This window comes from Lepisma saccharinum, chromosome 21 (assembly GCF_977018435.1).
Source record: "Lepisma saccharinum chromosome 21, izLepSacc3.1, whole genome shotgun sequence".
Lineage (NCBI taxonomy): Eukaryota > Metazoa > Arthropoda > Insecta > Zygentoma > Lepismatidae > Lepisma > Lepisma saccharinum.
Genome location: NC_139249.1, coordinates 7,719,704 through 7,739,809, shown reverse-complemented (window position 1 = coordinate 7,739,809; position 20,106 = coordinate 7,719,704). Strand labels below are relative to the sequence as shown.

Below are 20,106 nucleotides of genomic sequence, written 5' to 3'. Positions count from 1 at the left end.
ATTTTAAATTCTTATTTTAAGGGTTTCCCCGATGGTAACGTCGTCATCCTGTAATCAAGGGACCCCGAGTTCGATAACCGGTAGAAGCACACAGATATCGAACCCCACTTATAACTGTATATCCAGTCCTGATTTGCATATCTGTGCACAAAGTAGACTTTTAAACAGATTCAAACATAAGAGGGCATAATACCACCAGTAATTCCCAATATTAATATTATTTTTAAACTCTCTTCCTACATCGACAGTAGATAACATTAGTAACTTTCGGTAATGCAGCAGGAGAGAACACAAAACTATCTCGCTACTAATGTTTTCGGGGGGGAGGTGGATATTCCTTTTTGAGTGTCCCTTCTTCTAATCATCATTCATACTCAGTGGCATGATTAGGCCATAGAGACAGAAAAAAAAGACAAAAAATAAGCAAAATGCAAATATTGTGGGCTGTGAAGCTCAGTTTTGCCTTAGAATTAAAATACACGAACATCCTTTCGAAAACTGACAGTCAATAGTAAATATACACAATGTAAATGGGTGTCCATCACTGGATTCAAATCTCCCAACTTCGAATGGCACACATTAACCGCAAAAACAACAGATTACAAGAGTGTTGACTAGTTACGGAGATTCACCACTTTATTACAATACACACCGCCATAAAAAAAAAAGGAGTGTCTTCCGTATGAGAAAAAAATACGCCGTTACTGCAGCTGCAGATATTAAGGAACACCTCTCAACACACATTACTCTGAAAAGAAGCATAATTATTCTCATCACAGCAAGGTTTCGCAGTAACTTTATGTTTCGCGGCGGCATTCCTACAATATAATATATTCACCCCTATTACCGGAGAGTGTGTAGGCAGTCCGGTCCTTGCCTAAACCTCTCCTTTGCTAATGTGGACCGTTTGGAAGCCGGGATGCGGCGGCATCGCCGCCATCAACACCAAAATTAAGATCCACTTGTATGCAAATGCAGCATTCTGAGAAAACAACATTCGCCGAAAGGCTTCGAGTGCAATTTTTATGATCGTTGTCCGGCGAACACTTGCAAAACAGGTACTTGTGGCAGAGCAAGTGCTGAATCTGCATGTGCGTCATTAGGACTATGAATATATATAACCGCAGTGGAAAGTGCATGTGCATAGAAAAGTATGCCATCGGCCTGCACACGGCGGAAAAAATGGGTTACGACTGACTGGAAGGAAAAGTCTTTAAAGCCTTAAACTTTGACCTGATGTGCGCGCCATAAAGTAGGTCACGGTAATGCCAAGCTTGCCAATAAAATTATACCCATCGGAAAATCACATAGGGTGCAGAGATAATGGGGAATTTTTTCCGAAGTTCTCTGAAATTAAATACTATTACGACTCCCTTCCTCTCGCCTATTTCATGAAGATAATTGTTTCGCTGTCTTGTAATCGACTGTTAACGGAATTTAAAAGCCATTTGTATCACCATGGCACGATATGTGAATAATGCAAACAATATTGTTAACTTTTTTTTTTGGTCGTATTTTGGCACTTCTCTCTACATTCATGTTGGGCGGATGAATTGACAAATCGAAGAAATTTCGGTAATGAATCTCCCACCACACGAAGCAGAGCAATGGTGAAATAAAACTAGATGTGTATTTTTATAAACAACTTCCAATCAAGTTATTTGTTGGCCGAGTGTGGTGAGAGGTCCACTCACCATTTCGAAACCCAAGATTCCGGGTTCGATATACATCCGTGTTCCTTTTCCAGTGCCCCTTCATCAATTTCATCTTTCCTCATTATCCTTGCTTAATGAGATGAGAGAGTAATAAGCGACGTAAAATGAGAAAAAAATACTTTAATGTCTTTCATATGTAGTGATCATATTCAAAATTTTTCATAAAAGACAGTTGTCTTGTTCTCTATTACTCTTAACCAGGTAGGCGAGATAACTGAAGTGGGTGTGGAAATCTCTACTGATTCACAAACCTGTAAGAAACGGTAATGAAACCTATTTTCGTAAAGAACCACTGCTGCAGAAAATACTTGCTATATAGAAATTACACAAAAACTAAAACATTTCTTACGAAAATCCATAAGACATTCATGAAAATTGTAGTTACACACAATTTAGCAGGTAAATCGATAAAAAAAACAAATCTAAGTCTATGACTAATTTGATAGTTGTCTCCTTCTTGACAACGCGTCGCTATAATACTTCTGTCTTAATGTAAACCTGGTCAATCTCGAAAAACTTCACCTTATGTGTATAGTCATAATACACTTCTGGGTTCTAATGATCCCATTCAAAATCAATGATATTGTTATAACCCATAAGTGTTCGTGACTCTACGTCTGCATTCATTCCTCCTTGACAGCCAACTGGTAATCGCTGGTGAATAAAAAGGGTCGTTACACCCAAATAAAAAATACAGTTTAAACTACGACAACAGCGATATTCCACACAATGAGGGTATTCCTGATAGCTTAGTAGCTAACGTTATCGCCTTGTACTCAAACGATGCAAAGGTCCATTCACAGTGGAGGCATACTGAACAATGGTTCGCATACAACTTTAGAATGAACAAAAACATTAGCAAAAACGTCAATGAGAAGATTTGAGAATTAGATTTGTTAGTACAAATATACTTATTGGGAGAACCAAACATAAAAATTCTGTATAAACGGAGATTAACGCTTAGCGCTTCTCCTTATTTATTTGTAACATGTGTGTATCATACATAAGATAGTACACTTTATGCACATATACAGTAGATTGATCGAAATTGAATCATTCAGTTTAACGCGTGGCTCGAACAACAGAAATGCGACTTCCACTGGGAATCGAACACGGAAACCATTCGTTCAAGCCGATAGCGTTAATCCCTATTGTATCGGAGACACTTTGTTTATATTGTCAGCGCAGAAAGACAGTAGAAACTGGTATAATGCAAAGTAAGAATGCAAAATTACAAAAAAGTAAATGCTTTATTTACAATGATTATGCACACACTGAAGAATCATTTTCCATGAACACTACAAAGAATGCACTGCATCACTACCTACAAATCAATTGGCACACATGTTATTCCATGAAAATAACAGCTTCACGCTTTTTTTTAACACAATTAAGCTGTTTTCAGTCATGTCATAAATAAATTCTAAATCCTACACAGTGTCTGAAATGAATGGAACTCTTACCAGTATATTTATAAGTTTTAAGAGTTCTTTGCACACTTCTTAACAACACTGGACCAACTTTCACTGGATCATTATCATTACACAACTATAAATTCATCTTCAACACAAGGCCAGGGAGTGGTGAACTTCGAATCATGGGAGCAATTTCAAAAATTGAGCTAATTTTCTCCTCCAAAGGACTAGCAATGGAGGATCTAGTTAAAAGACATGGGTGTTCTTCTCAGATAATTATAAGGCCGGTCGTCCGGAAGTGGATTCGTGCGAATACGTACTCGCTTATATGCGCACGAATGGAAGTCGACAGCGGGTCATGTGTACCCTCACACAGAAAATGAGTTTGGAATAAGCAAAAAATTGTTCCCAGTAACCACAGTTGTTTAAATGGGCAACAAATTATTGTTGTACAGTACCAAATGCTTTATAGAAATCGTGCACATTTGTTTAGTTAACAAAAAATCTTGTGAAAATTACCATTCTTTTTTGTTGAAGCTTAGTCAAACGCGTGTATACGAACGAATTGATCACAAAACAACTGGCCAAATCAATTTTCACTCATATTTATTCGCGCTACTACACCACTCGTGCGAATCCACTGCAAGGACAATCGGTCCAAGCCTTGTGTAAGCAGAACGTTAAAATAAATTACAATTTAAGGACGCAAATGAAATACAAATCTATGTAATGTGTTTGGAAACTTGTAGCCATAGCCAAAAGCTGTACGTAATACGGATAAGATGAATGATAGACGGATACATTGATATCAAGCATTGCACCTTATGATGTATATAGGGGTCATCAAATACTGAAAGAAACTTGAGCATATTTCGTGGAAATTATTTTGATGATACATCACTCCACGGAACAATGTGTTTCGAGTACATCATTGGTTTCTTTCTCTTGATAAATAACGTGACACATAATAAATGAAGAAACGTGAATTGCACCGACAATATCCGAAGTTCAACTTCAGGCAACTTTCCTCTTAGGCTGTAAAACAGCCAATTTCGAACGAATCTTCGCCCTCGTACAAAACTGAAAACACGAACGAAACCAAAAGGCACAGCCTCAGGTCATACGTGTTGAGGAGAGGCAAAAAAAAAGGGGAGCCTACTTGCTGCCGTGATCCTTGGCCTTCTGCCGTGTCTGTCTCTAGGTCACGGTTCCAGATTCACCTTCTCCATGCTGCGTCCTCGTTTCCATATTCCCTCTCCCATTTGTCATCCATTTACTACTCCCGTTTCCTAACTGCCTCGTCCACGGTGGAAAGTTAGCACCGGAATATTTCCCGCGCCTCGACACAAAAGAAACGCCGCATCGTTTATGCGAAATGCTGAGTTCACGGACACGCTAATTTACAATCTCTGCAATTTCTGAATGTAACACGGTGCGGTAGGTTGTTGTATCGGAGAAACTTTCTCCAGCAGTAAAGTCTCGAAGCACAACAAACAAAAAAAAAAAACAGAGTTCAATACACCGTGAGGCGAGATGGATTCGATGCTGAGGGGAGAGTCACGCATCTCAAGCGGCTACCGTACTCGACGTGGTGGGATGGAACGGCGCGTCGGTGGTCGCAACGGGATGGACGTTTGTCGTCACTTCCGTCGGCTCTGTGATGTTCAAGTGTTCTACGAATTGGATGTGTTGGTTGCCAGATTCGCCGTATATGTACCTGACGTAGGGTGCATTGAAAGCGACGAAACTCTCAGATTCAACGTCGTCCTTAGTCCGAGCGTCGCTACCATTAGCCAGATGGTTTGGTGACTCTTTCGGGCTTATCAGTTGTGAATAATTAAAGTTACCAACGCTGTCCAAGTGATTCTCGGTAACAAGGGCATGGTAATCTGTATTATTGGCCGAGTTGTCGTTGTCCTGGACGTTTAAGAACAACCGAATCACATCTGCATAACCGTCGGTTGTAAATGAATCGGCACTTTCCTTAATTGGCGACTGGGTCTGAGTACTGAAGTGCAGTGGCGACTGCGTCTGGGCTGTGGACTGCCATGGCGACTGCGTCACAGCCGTGGACTGCCATGGCGACTGCGTCACAGCTGTGGACTGCAATGGCGTCTCCGTTTGAGCTGTGGACTGCGAGTGCGGCTCCGCCTGAGCGCTGAACTGGGCTTCAACGTCGTTGCTGCGACCACTTGTTTCAGACAGAATCTTCAGTGCATGAGTCTTTGCCAGATCTCCCAAATCTCCGTCTGCAATCGATTGATGCAACACCGTGTATACGTTCCCGTTCTGGTCCTGTTGTATTATAGGTTCGGTTTTCGAGTTCTTCTTGTCCAAAGCTGACAGAATGTTGTACAGGACTTCCTTCGAAAGGACGGATTCGTGAGGTATGTTCTCATTGGTGGATCCATCCGCTGCTTGAATCTGAATGGTATAGGAACCACTATACTGGGACTCCAAGGATGAACCCTGTGCCTCGTCTTCAACCTGTGGCGGCGATTCCGAACCTTCGTCACTAGAGGAAGAATATGCCTCATTTGAGGAAGAGGATGCCTGATTTGAGGAATATTCCTGATTTAAAGAGTAGTCCTGGTTTGAAGAGTAGTCCTGGTTTGAGGAATAATCCTGATTTGGAGGAGAATATTCCTGATTTGAAGAGGAATGATCCTGGTTTGGAGGGGAATATTCCTGGTTTGGAGGGGAATATTCCTGGTTTGGTGGGGAAAATTCCCGGTTTGGTGGGGAAAATTCCCGGTTTGGTGGGGAAAATTCCTGGCTTGGTGGGGAATATTCCTGGCTTGGTGGGGAATATTCCTGGCTTGGCGGGGAAAATTCCTGGTTTGAAGAAGAAGAATATTCCTGATTTGAGTAGTAGTCTTGGGCCCCAGAAGTAGAGTTACTCTCCACCGCCAGCGGCTGATCCTCACTGCTTGCTTGGACATACAGCGCGTGAGTTGCAGAACTCGCCTCGCCCACGTGTGCTCCTTCATTGACGAAACTACTGTCAGCTGATTCTTGAGAAGTTGCAGCAACCGCCTGAGTGTTCGGCAAGGGGACGGCGTGTTCTTGCGAAGATGCAGCAACTGCTTGGGTGTTCGACAAGGGGGCGGCGTAATTGTCCGTAGGCACAGAACCAGTACCGTAGCTATCCAAACTTACTCCTGGGCTGTAACTTATAGACGATATGTCGAAATTCAGATCCGAAGCTGGTGGTGCCCCGTAGTTATTGGCCGGCGGTGCCCCATAGTTATCACTTGGAGCTCCAAATCCACCTCCTGAAGCTGGTGTTCCGTAGTTGTTGTTCAAAGGTGGAGGTGGTCCGTAATTATCGTTAATGGAAGAACCAAATCCTCCTCCGCTTGGGTGTGGCGGACTCAACGATCCTCCATACGAATCTCCTCCTACAGGAGGCGCTCCGTACGAATCAGAGGGTGCATTGAAGGAGTTTCCGAACCCACCGCCGCCGAGATGGTTCTGGTTACCGAAGCCGAAAGATTGTTCGAAACCTTTAATGCTCTTCCCCCTCTCGTACGAACCTTGATGATGCTGGTGGTGATTGTTCTTGTTGATAACGGACTGTCCAATCGATGTTATGAAGCCAGAAGGGAGAGGTGCACTAAATCGGACCGGAACTGTGGGCGGCAAATGGGAGGGAGGTGCCGGAGTATGGACGGAGTCCGGAGGTACTTCATAGCTTATCCCCTTCACCACCATAACTTCCGTCTGAGGTGGTCCGTATGAGTTGCTTGGGACTCCATACGAAGAACTTGGTGGAGCGCCGTAGCTGTCAGAAAGACCCCCTCCGAAATTACCAAACGAGCCATGACCGCTGGGAGGTGGGCCGTAGGAATCACCTGGAGGTGGACCGTAAGAATCACCTGGGGGTGGACCGTAGGAATCACCTGGTGGTGGTCCGTAAGAATCACTTGGTCTGTGAGAAGCTAAGCCAGGGATGGGTCTCCATCCACCATACGATATCGTTGGAGGAGACGGGGGATCACCGTAACCACTGGAGTGTTGATTGGGTGGACCGTATGATAAGTTGGGAGGACCATTTTGAGGTGGTCCGTACGAGGGTGGAGGACCATATACAGGTTTAGGAGGTGCGGGTGGTCCGTATGAAACAGACAATGGAGGTGGTAGTCTATGTCCTTTAGGAGGCCCGTAGGAAGGTTTCAGAGGAGGCGGTATCCCATAGTTTGTTGTTGGGGGCGGTGGCTTGTACGACGGAGGTCCGTACACGGGTTTGGGTGATTTGGGTGGTCCATATACGGGCCTAGGAGGTTTGAATCCAAAGGAACCCGAAGGTGGAGGACCGTACACGGGTTTTGGTGGTCTAGGAGGCCCGTACACGGGCTTGGGGAATTTCGGCGGGCCGTAGAACGGCTTAGGCCTCCGGGGCGGACCGTGGTGTTTTGGTGGCGGTCCGTACATTGGTTTCGGGGGTCCGTATGAAGAGGGACCAGGAGATAATTGAGGGGGTATCCCATATGAATCAGAAGGGGGTGGAGGAGGGCCGTAGGTGTCCGAAGGTCCTGAACCAAATCCAAAACCACTGGGCGGTGGGCCAAACGAGTTGATGGGCGGTGGCGCTCCGTACGAATTTGACGGTGGGGGGGCGTACGAATTTGACGGTGGTGGACCGTACGAATTAATAGGTGGTGGCGCACCGTAAGAGTTCGACGGCGGTGGTGCTCCGTAAGAGTTCGATGGTGGTGCGCCGTAAGAGGGTGGTGGGGGTCCGAACGAACCGGAGAAAAGGCCTCCAAAATCAGGAGGCGGTCCGTACGAGTCTGAAAAACCATTATGCGAAGTTGCTGATCCACGGGAGTCGGATGGAGACTTCTTCACAGGAGGAGGGGGAGGACTCAGATCCTGAAGACTCTGCTCAATGATGTCTCGTTCTATGGAGACGTCCACTGAAGAATCCCTTCGGTTGTCTTCCTTATTCCCTGATTCTCCATTTCCTTGAAACAACACCCCACTTGTGCTGTGGATGATGAACAGTTGCAGGAACCAGACAGCCACCTGGAAATTAAAATAACACTGAATGAACACAAAACATATTAAGATATTCAATTTTTTTTTCAAATAACAAAATGACAAATCATACACCAAAAAAAACAACTTTGAAATCACATTACTTTTACGTTGAGGTAAAAAATCGTAATATAGTGTCTCAAGCTAAGTTGAATACATGTTGAAAAGCGTTTGATGCTGCGATGAGTTCTTGGGGAGTTACCGTTTCTCTAATGGCACCATAGCTGGTATAAGCAAACTAGCACATCAGGAGCTCAAAACGCCGGGAGAAAATTGTAACAACATTATCCAAATTTACATCATCTGCAAATATGGCTGTTTGATACTTAGCCAGCCGTGTCTAATATGCCCAAGTTTCCCAATTGAACAAAATACGAGTGCAAGTGTGGAACGGTAGAGGTAATAAGTACACAGGTCTAGAAGTACGTAACTGTTGCTATGATCCGTATGTAACAAGGCACCTTAGTCATTAAGCACGCAATATTTATTACTAGTTTTATTCACGATGCCTGATGAAGTAGTTCGATCTGGAAGCTGCTTTCGAAAAACCCATGTTAATGATCAGACATTTGTGAATAAGCTCCTAAATTAATATCACAAACATAACCCCGTCACGCTATCTCCCGGCTCCCATTCACATAGCAGAATGGTTAGTTTGACAGCATCCTGCTTTCCTTCTAGCCGCTTCGGGGAGGAGGAATTCTAAGGTTGCCGGTTGTTGCCCAAACAGGAGGGCAGCAGTAGGCCTAATTGGCTGCTGGACAGCAAGTTTCTTCGTAGGTAAACGTGGCAACAGCGGGTCACTGCCACGGTCCCAGCGCCGGTCCTTAGCTTGGCCGGACTCCGATCATGAAATGGTAATGGCTATTTGCATCTCTTGCTTCAAATTGTGAAACTAAATTACATGAGGTTGTTCAATGTTAATATTAATTCCTTCAGCATTTCTCTTAAAAGTGCGAGAATACAGAACCAATATTATGTTAAGCACTGTTTAGTACTAAAAAGGATAACTTTGTACTGTATGAAGTTCTGTGGGTGGTCTCATAGTAGGCCGTTTACGTTGTTCGGTGCCGAGGGAGCAAAGCGTTATTTATTTATCGACTGAAAGTCGAGGAATCGTAACACGTTTAGTCCTAACATAGACTATTAATTTTCAAGGCCATCATAGGTTTGTACATTCTCCTGTAGTTTTTGCATGTCAGCCACAGCCATCTCCCTTTTTGTCACTAATTCCTTTTCGCCGTATACAATACTGCAGAGGACAGACACGCTTTCGTCACACGAGCATCGAGTTGAAAAGGAAAGGAACATTCTCCACTCGTGCTTAACAAACTCTGTGCCATGAAAGTACGGAGATAAGTGCAATTGAGCCACGGGCTGTAACTCTCAAGATACCCCTATGTACGATATCAAGAGGAACTGTTTTTTTGCACGGGGAAAAGTCGGTGACTGGGAAAATGAAAACATGCAAGCTTTGCCCGAGATGCGAATCCAGGTCTTGTGGCACGCTAGACTAACCACTAAACGTCCGGTGGTCATTTCAAATCATGAAGAAGTAGAAAACATGAGGAAAAGCAGAACCTTGAAATGCTGCTGATGCAATGATAATTTCAAAGTTTACATTCTTCATATGACCAAACAAAATGGTCGCTGAAACTACTTTCTCGTTTGCTTAGAATGTTTCTTGATTTGCTGAGTTGTTTAAGTCCACTTTATGAACTAATCGGGACTGGACCTACAGATTAAGTGGGATACGATTGATTGATTTGATGTTTGAAGTCCACTTTATGCACAGTAAGGCTAATCGGGACTGGACCTACAGTTTAAAGTGGGATCCGAACCACTATACCCCTCCACCGGATATCAAACCCGGGACCCCTTGGTTACAAGGCGACGACGCTACCACTGCGCCATCGGGGAGGCCCTATTAAGTGGGATACACTCCATCGGATTTGGAACCCGAGAACCCCTTGATTACAAGGCGAGTACGATACCACTACAGGGAAGGTAGGTTCTTGTTCAAAGTGTGATAGAAGTGTTTCGAAAATTGACGATCTAACGAAAATCACTTTAGATTATTAAAATGGTTCAATTCTTACATGACCTGTAATTACTTTAGACAAGTCCGGTGGTCCAGTCGATATGATGCCTGTACGAGACCCGGGTTCACTGTTGGGAATCTTGCCAGCAATACCCCTGCATAGAGCAAGTCTCGGGTCCGTCCATTATCTAATGGGTAACCTTGGAGCAAGACAAATCGCTGGTATTGTGAATGTCTTCACGGCATCTTGCATTCTGTAGTTAGCTTCAGCTGCATATTTACTTTAGACCTTAGCATGTAGGTTTGAATTTTTCATACATGACAAGTTCCCTACTTGTCAAAGTACTTTTGGCACAAATGGATGGTGTTTGGCGGTTTAAACCGTACTGGCTGCAACCTTACGTCTCCTATTCCTTCTTATTCCTGCCCTTATTTGTGACCAGGTATAAAAGAAACACCTGCCGCCTCCCCCCCTCCTCCACGAAATAAGATATTGATTTTCCGCTGTAGAATTATGGGAGGAACAATTATGACTAAAAATCACGAACTGACCACAAGGGAAAGAATGGGAGTTCCATAACCTCAAAAATGTGCTAAAAATTCACAAAACAACAAAAATAGTAATAAAAGGCCAATATAACCAACCAAAAAAAACTGACAACTTTTTCTGTTTAGCGACGTCTTCAAGGTTGATACGCGCATTACAGTGTATGTACGGTGTAGCATAAGACAATGGGAGGGAGGGAAAGACTTTCCTTTCACTACCCAACATCGAGTTAACTGTGTAATCCAAATACACTAACAAATGCTCTGCACTCCGAGCATGGCAATGTTAAGCTCAACGTGTGGAGCTTTGTACACACACACAAATCCCACGGTACCACCTACGTAAATTATAACCTTAACTTATTCTACAAACACGAAATGTCCACGTTTCATGCAACTTTCCACCCAACCAGAAATACAGTTCAGGAGAATGGCACATGTTATGCATACGTCACATCTAGAAAGGGTTTCTTTGATGCTGCTCAGTGCTAAATTAATGGCCTTGGTTAATTTCAATCCTATAAGCCAAAAACTAGAAAATAGGGGCACTAAAATTTAAACCTCACTAACCTCAGGTTAACGAAATACTGACGCCGCGCCTGAACCAACAGTCAGTGTAACCTTCTGCGGGGGATTGTGTTGTGTCATGGATGTGTGTTTGTGATTGTTCCCTCCAGTGATTTAGTCGTACACAACACCCAAAAAAAAATCCTCAACAATCACCTAAATTTTATTACAAAGGCCAAATTTATGGTAATTTACTCTAAATTCTCTTTACACTCCTCCCAAAATAGAACTGAATTAGGATATTTTACGTTGCTTTCTACCACCTTTGGCTAATCGTGACGATGAGGATGAGTGATGATGAAATTGATGAAGGGACACTCACAAAGAACACCCATGCCGGGATACGAACCCAGGACACTTGGCGTCGTAGCGCGCCGTACTAACTACTAAGTCACGGAGATTGGCTCCTCTACACAGAAAAATTTGCACAAACCCCTGGTTTCCTCATCACCCACCATTCATAGAGGAAAAGTGGTAAAAAAAAAAAGCAAAGTGAAAGAAACTCAAACATAAGCCCTTGAATATGCCTGATTCTGTTTTATGCAATTTCCAACATCTTGTATTTATACTCCTAGACTAACTGCAACGCTGGAATGGGTGGATGATTATGTTGAGGGCAGAAGAATTCCAAAACACACGTGTTAATTGCAATGGTACTGTGGCATCATCCTAGACGCCGAATAACATAGAATGTTAATCAGCGTTAGTCACACTTTCCTCTGAATATTTATAGAAAGTTTTTGAAAGTGATGGCAAAAAGAAGTTTACTCAGTTTCCGAGCTTAGGAAAAAATTATAACTACCTGCCTCAATTTCGAAACCATCAATCTAGATATAATTGTGCCGAAATGCGTCACATGCCTGTTTGAAAGGTAGGCCGACCGCCCTCCTAACATGATGACTGACTGGTTCTAAGTGTAACCTTCACCGCGGCTCCCTCAATCTCATAACAAGGCTAATGAGCGCGATCAGGAATATCGAGGACACCTCGGGGAGAAACAATAGATGAAAGCACGCGGAAGGCTTCAAAACGCTCCTCGAAAGTCATCCAATACCAAAAAGGAAAAAAAAGAATCCTACACTAGGAAATCGAGATGCATAGCATCAGCCGAACCATCAAGACGGTGCACACCCTGCGAATTCTCAGAAGGGAAATTACAAGAGAATTCAGGCCATTTTTCTTCCTTTCCATTCACTGGGTACCAGAATAACTGATCTACATCTGGGAGACTTTCAAAGCTGCTGCAAATTGAATTAGATTGCATTCTCCTACATTCAGAGGAAAATATATCTGGGGCTCGAAACAGACGACAAGATCCGACCTGCCTCAAAGATTTTAAGCCTCAACATTCTGCAATCGTCGTGTAGTAATATTGAAATGCTATGCTACGCAAGGGAGGATTATGGGAGTGTGAAGAGAGGTCGTTTCTAAAGACAGCCTAATGTCAGCCTCTCTTCCAGGTACTACACCCTGTACTGCAGTTTACAGACTAACGAGGATCTGGCGTCTGGGCTGACAGCCAGAATAATCTTCTGTGGGGCTCATGTCTTGTCCATGTAGGTTTGTGGTTGTCCTCTTACCAATTTCACCTTATCACTTTTCATATTCACCTTTGTGATTAACGAAGTAAAATAATAGAAACAAATTAATGCTTGCTGTATTGCCCCCCCCCCCCCCCCCATATCTCTGCTAGAAAGTAGATCAATCACCAGTGGCAATTTGGTTATCGGATATTGCTCACCTTCAATCCTACATTCCATCAAAGACATATAGCAAATCGACAATGATCCCTGTGTACAAAGTAATGAATTTTCGACACAGGAGTCGCCTTGGAGTCCTTGGGAGTTGAGTACTAGACTTACAATCTCGCAACTGAAAAAAATAGATTGGAGTTCTGGCTTCAAAATTCTTTGTCGCCCCCCCCCCTCCTCCTCCCCCTTCATGAAATTAATCTAAATCAGCCACGAGCGGCAGAAAAAGCGACGTGAAATACCACGAATACAAAAAATTCTTCGCCATCGAGAACACTATTTGTTCCCTTGCCTCACAAAAAAAAACTTGACCCAAACACAAAATTTGAATCTAATCCCCTTAAGATAATGTTAAGTTTTTAGACAGCAGTTAACTTGCATGAAGACAGAATAAACAAGAATTTGAAATAACAATACTTGCAATAGTAAACAAGGGTTATTCTTAAAGTATTTTCCTTTCCTCTATTAGTTTCTGTTATCTCCCCCACTCCACCCTACCCCCAAAATATATGGATAAAACCTCCGAGTTCCCTCTGTGGACATCCCTGGACGACAACGCAACTTGCTTGGCATGTATGTGTGGATCGAAATCTACGTAATTTATCAAAATCATGTCCGATCAAGCTACATAGATATTTTTAAACCCAACTTTGCTACTGGGCCATCAGCAAAATTATAAAACGTGACCCCACCGGCCACTTTTCCAACATGATGCAGACATTCTGTGTAACGATGTTATCCGAACCAGTTCTATTAGTAGCAAATGCAACAATTCAGGCAGGCAAATTACACCTTTCTAAACAACACCAATGCCCATTCAGATACCGTCAGCACTATTACAGCAATGAAGGCGATTCTTTTAACAAATCTTGCACAATTATTTTCACGTTCACGAAAATTTCCCTACCTCATCATGCCCAGGAAAACATCTAGGTCTCGTCAATATTGTTACCACTCCAATTTTTTGGAGAAGAATCGTCAATAACTTTCTCCATTGTGCTCGGTCGGGTTTACCAAACCGAAACAAATTAGATTAAGCTCATGAAAAATACGAAACGAAAAAATTGGGTATGAAACATTGCCAGGCATTTCCAAGTTTAGGGACAGCAGCGTTTTACTCCACCCCGCATATCATCAACCTTCTCAACCTAATTCTCCGTCCAAGAAGATAGTAATTCAGCATCTTTTACGATAATTCGAATTTGTATGCAATACCAAAGCGTGTGAATACACGCCTATAACTACTAGCTCTCAAACAGTGATGTGTTCCCGTCACAGTCATAGGCGTAACTTGGCGGGGGCAAGGAGGAACGCTTGCCCCCCCCCCCCAAACTTTTCAGGCTTCTAAAAGTTAATGATACTTTTTTTTTTTTTTTTACCCTTTTAAAACCTGAGTAGCAGTGTTGAAGTGTATTTTTTTATGACTGTGCAAATGTAAGCTATTCAGAGAAATAGTTCTGGACGCTATTTTTATGGGATGAAAAACTTATTAATTCTGCCCCTCCCCAAGATAAAGTGTAAAGTTTGATTATGCCCCCAAACCTAAGTCCCGAGTTTATTCTGACCCTCAAAAGTTAGGTCCCAAGTTTGATTCTGCCCCCCCACCCCCCAAAGTTAAGTCGCAAGTTTGATTCTGACCCCTTCCAAGTTAAGTCCCAAGTTCGATTCTGTCCCTTCCCCACAGTTCGATTTTGCCCTTCCCAAAGTTAGGTCCCAAGTTACGCCCATGGTCACAGTGGTTGGTTTTACTCTGAATTGTGACAATATTTTTTTCAGTATTCGACACCTACATATCCCAAAAAACTACGACCTTCAATGCCTATTAAAAAATACTGACCAGTGTGTGTGTGTGACTAATGTAGTCTTTCTAGCATTTGTGTAGCTGTATGTATTACACACGGCTCTTTCAATACACCACAAAATAACTGCATTCAGTTTAGAAACAGGCGTGTACGTATTAAACACAGCGTTCTATGTACAGTCAACGGCAATAAAAATGGAAACACCTACATCCTGAAACACTGGGTTCAATGTAATGCGTTGTGTGTTGACTAACTGTACGGCTATGAGCCGACATCAACATAACCTTTTCTACAGGTAGTTCTGCTATGGTCGTGGCGTTAGGCAGTGTTTCAGGATCTAGGTATACCACTTTTATTGTCTGTGACTATACCCCCAAATACCCACTGGAGACAAAATCTGTGCGAAAATCAAACATATATATTGCCTGTTCTTAAGAACCAATGCATTAAGAAATGTATTTCTGTGGTTAGAAATTATTTACTTGGCGTTTCGACATATACATGCGTCATTTCAGAGCTAAGAAAGGACTAAACAAGTTTTAAAATCAATATATTTTTAAATTAGTGTCTAACATAAAAACAAAGATTCACATGTACTGTCCATATACATCATTAACATATTACTCCGTGGTGGAACAGCCCTTAGAGCAAATGCCTGCCAAACCGCTCTTAGTTGGGAGACGCGTGGTCAGCGCATCGAGTCCCATCGCCGCTGTTTTCCGGCTTTCGAGGCAGGAGCCCGCTACTACTTCTTTTCAAGTAGCTTCCCAATTGTCCTTAACACAGATTTTTCAGCTCCCACCGGGAATCGAATCCGGAACCGCTCGAACAAAGACAAGAGCGCTAACCATTTGACTACGAGGGAGCCCAAATAACATATTAGCCCAACATAAGGTCAATGTACGATCCGTCTCACTATACAAACTAAGTTACATCACAAAAATACATTAAGCACTGAGGAGTTGAGTTGCTGTTTTAATACAGTTAATCTGGACGAATGCTCCCAATGGTTCTAAAATTGATGGTTATTATTGGCAGTTAGACACAGTGGTTCTATTACACAGGGGCTGATCGGAACTGGATTGCAATTTGGACATGTTTATCGCCACCAATAGCTACCCTATGTTATGGAGATGTAAATCACTGTAAGGCAATATGTATTAGCTATTTCGACACAATTGGACACAATGGAACTACGGTAAGAGCATTATTTTAGACCTACAGTTTAAAGTGCCTCCATTAGGTATCGAACCTGGTACCCGTTGATTACAAGGCGACGACGTTACCACTACGCCATCGGGGACGTACGCATTGAGAAATACTCGTTGGAGATGCTCTCGCTGTTATCCTACTCTAGAAGGGTATATGAGCACAATTCTTTTCAGGGGCATGGTTGGTTACTAAACATGTCTTTGACAGTATCCAAGATTGGTTCAACTTTCCACTGACACCTAATCCCTTTCATCATCCAGTAGCAATAACCACAACAAATAACCCAATGGTGACAAAAGATGCGTAGCTGTGGCATACGGCAAAGCCTTAACCCCAAAACCTACTCCAGCCTTTCAGCTCGAGACCGGCTTTCTAGAACCGCTTGTGCTGCAGGAGTATTTAGTATTTGTGCTTGGGTTCAAGGCCAGTGCTAAGGTGTAAGGTATGGCCCCTTCTCGACACACCCAAATGTCAACTTCCCTTCCACGTAGTACACCCTGGACTGGTTTATGCACACTAGTGAGGCTCTGGCGTCTAATCCTCTGTGGGGCTCGTGTTCCATTGTCCCTATAAGTGTGTGATTGTTCCTTCATCCACCACATCTTGCCAACATTCGTTGCGATTAGCCAGTTGGGGAAAAGCTAAAAGAATCTAAATCAATGAATCGAAGCCAGTGCAGTCTTGATGCTGCTGCTTACCCATATCGTTATTGTTATTGAGAACAATATTTTTAATTGAAAACATTATAATTTTTGTTGAGTGGAATATTGTTAGATTAAATTGTTCTAATATTATTATAACAATAATATTTGACTGAATATCTTTAATTTTTAAAGGATTGGTTATATATATTTCTGCTGAGGGTCATAATATATGGAGGCGGATTATAACAAATAGTTTTAAAATTACGAATAAGTGAGAACCGCTCCATGAAAACCCACCATGTTTTCGATTGAGTTTCCAACACAAGCCTCTTACCCACTTTTAAAATTTGGATCAACCTAGCACACGAGTGTTTGCCGCACACCAACACCAAGGAAATCCAAATAGTCCGGGCAATGTGCAATGCTAACAGACAAGGTAGCGGCCGAAATTAAACATTATGCACGCCCATCACGTTCTGCCCCCACAAGCTAACAAACAGCATGATCAACAACATCCTCGCAAATGAAGTAATTCCACACAATTGGTAACGTCCACACATCAAATCTCTAGGTAACATACACAAACGGCTATGCTCATATAAACTGGAGTGTGGAACATGCATACTAGTAAAGGAAAAAAGTTTCTCTCACGTGACCATTGCGGGAGGCGGGGGTGTGGATTGGTTGAACTAATCGTTGACAATTTTTGTGCTTACACTATGGTAACCAACCATAAGACAACTGAATCTAATATCGGAAATTATTCATTTGTGAGAGACTTCCTTGAAGCTAACGGACTAAAAAAAATATAAGATTAGGTATCCTTGGATTGTTTTTAGGTTTGATTTGCAACAGGTATTGATGAATTACCATATGCCCAATTCAAAATGCCCAGATATAGTCCCAAAGGGTGTCTGGTTGTAATATATATGGACTCGTAATTTGACATACAGTTTTCATTTACATTTTGCAGCAATAAAGTGGGTGTGTTATCAAAACAACAGATCATTGACGGAGACGTGATTTCAATGTAACCTATCTTTACAGTTGACGACTTGCAATCAGCAACACGATTTAAGATTTCCCATTACCATTCGGGTGCTATCAAAGTGAAGCGAGTAGCCAGCCGCAGGGCCTCTTACACTAAACATTCACGAAAAAATTCACAGCAACTATCACAAAGGATTGAACCCAGTTGCACCTATTTTTTTAAAGGTCTGTCATCCGAGTTCTTACTGCATTAGATGGTAAATGTAAGTCTATGTATACATCACTTAGGATTATTTGCAAGATTATTACACAATCAACGTGTAGGTTGACAAGAAAAGTGGATATTAAATGTCAGGTCTGCTAAAATATGTATCATCATAAATATCATTCTGGATAAACTATAGAAATAAAGTTTGTTTGAGATTGTTTTCAAGTCCACTTTATGTACAGAAAGAGTACCTAGGACTGGACCAACAGTCTTAAGTGGTATCCCAACCTCTATGTGCCTCCACCGGGTATCGAACTACGGAGTGTAAGGATTTGAGTTGGTGTTGGGTTTTCACTCACTTTATACACAGTTGGGTTGATCGGGACTTGACCTACAGTTTGAAGTGGAAAATGTTTTGTGTAAAATGTGTTGTTCTTTCAACGAATTCAGTGTAAAATGGTCACTGTACGTTATCTGAAATTTCCTTAATAAATATAGACTGCAGGATGAATGTACCAATGAAGGAAACAATGATGAAATCTGCGATTTCGGTTTATTTTAAAGTCCACTTTATGCACAGAAAGGCTAACTGGACTGGATGTAAAGTTTAAAGTGGATCCGAAGCACTGTGTCCCTCCAACAGGTATCGAACACGGATCCCCTTGATTAGAAGGCGACGATCTTGCCACTACCCCATTAGAGAGGTCCTTCAATCAGTGACTACGATAACGATAAAGTTCTCAGCGAAAGGATTGATTTGCTTTATTTCGCTTCTTGTGCCACTTTTGGCTAATTTGCGAAGATGGGGATGAGTAATGATATGATGAATGGACACTCACAAACATCCGTGCCCAGGCCGGGATACGAATCCGGGACCCCTGGCGTCGTAGCGCGATGAGCTAACCACTCCGCCACGGGGGCCGGCTCAGCGAGAGGAAATAGGCCTAATAATGTTTTATTGATACTGTTGGCTTATAATGAATACGTGCTGCTTTTACACTTTCCCCATGAAATACTAATGGCTTAATTGGAATTTGAAAAGGCTTGAATGGTATGTGTGACGGTGGGAAATGTTAATTAAAAATAAATATGTATATATCTGAACTGATATTTGCTGAAGGATGATGAGAAGCATCATGCTGTTTCCTACAGCACAATCTTTGTCTCAGGTAATATTGAATTATTTTCTCTTGTATTCTGTACTTCATCTTTTAAACTATTGAGTTGTGTTTCAAAATCCTTACGTTCTTGCTCACTAGTTATTGAAACTATACTAAGCGTGTATTACACCTTACATCAATATAACCTAATGAAGCGAAAACTGTACTCACCAATTTCTTCATGGCTACCAATGTCTTCGTCCTCTTCCACAAATCCTAGAAAAAGGTCCCTCCTGCACACAGCTTGAAGATGCAACAACTTCTCAGATCAACACATCAACAACACAAGCACACGGCATTGTCACCCGTCACTTTTTTCCTGCTTACTCCGACGCCTCTGACATCTTTTCCACAAGGCTACCAAGTACATCCGCAGTATAGCACCACCACCTAACACTCGGGAGGTCACAGTCAAAACGTGCTCGCACACCTCTCTCAAACGCACGTGAGTTCACTATAGTGGAAAAAACCGGTCGCGCACATTCGAACCGTTGTTATATAGTTAGTTATATGAACATCCTCGAGGACTGCGGTGCTAAGAAAGAAAGGGGAGGGGTCTAGAGGTGAGACCGTCCAATGGGAAGCCAGACGATGGCATCTCTCCGGGAAAAAGTGGATCAAAGAAAGTGGCCGAGGTATTTACCTTCCTCAGATAGTGCCATAAGCTCTACGGTGGGCATCGGGGGTCCAAAACAGGTATTTTCTAATGTTAGCCCCAGGAGACAGACGGGCAATACGGGTCTTCCGAACCTCAAAAGGCACGCATACCTTGTGGCCACGATTCTTTTCTTCGAGCCTTTCTTTTCACTCCCTCGTTTTGGTAATATTAAGGTCAAAGGAAGAAGAGGCGAAAACAAGCAGCGTCAGCACACACTTCATTCATGGGAAGTGAAATTAAGGAGGGGACGGGGAAGGATGATGCTTCAGCTGTAATGAATGATCGTCTCAGACGATGAGGGTTCGGGGCTGCTTACGTTAAGGTAGCAACTGTGAGAATATGAGTAAGGAGGAGGGA

At 42.6% G+C, this 20,106-nt stretch overlaps 2 protein-coding genes across 9 annotated transcripts in view; both read right to left on the bottom strand.

The window, feature by feature from the left end:
• The window catches only part of LOC146004042 (nucleolysin TIAR-like), a 1,204,848-nt gene that overhangs the window by 1,049,869 nt on the left and 134,873 nt on the right, over positions 1-20,106 (bottom strand). The window lies entirely within an intron of this gene.
• Positions 2,969-19,581, bottom strand: LOC146004098 (uncharacterized). The gene is made up of 2 exons (XM_083142741.1): positions 19,263-19,581; positions 2,969-8,158 (listed from the first exon to the last, which is right to left on the bottom strand). The coding sequence occupies exons 1-2, from the start codon at positions 19,272-19,274 to the stop codon at positions 4,697-4,699; spliced, it is 3,474 nt and encodes a 1,157-aa protein (XP_082998867.1). The 5' UTR covers positions 19,275-19,581; the 3' UTR covers positions 2,969-4,696.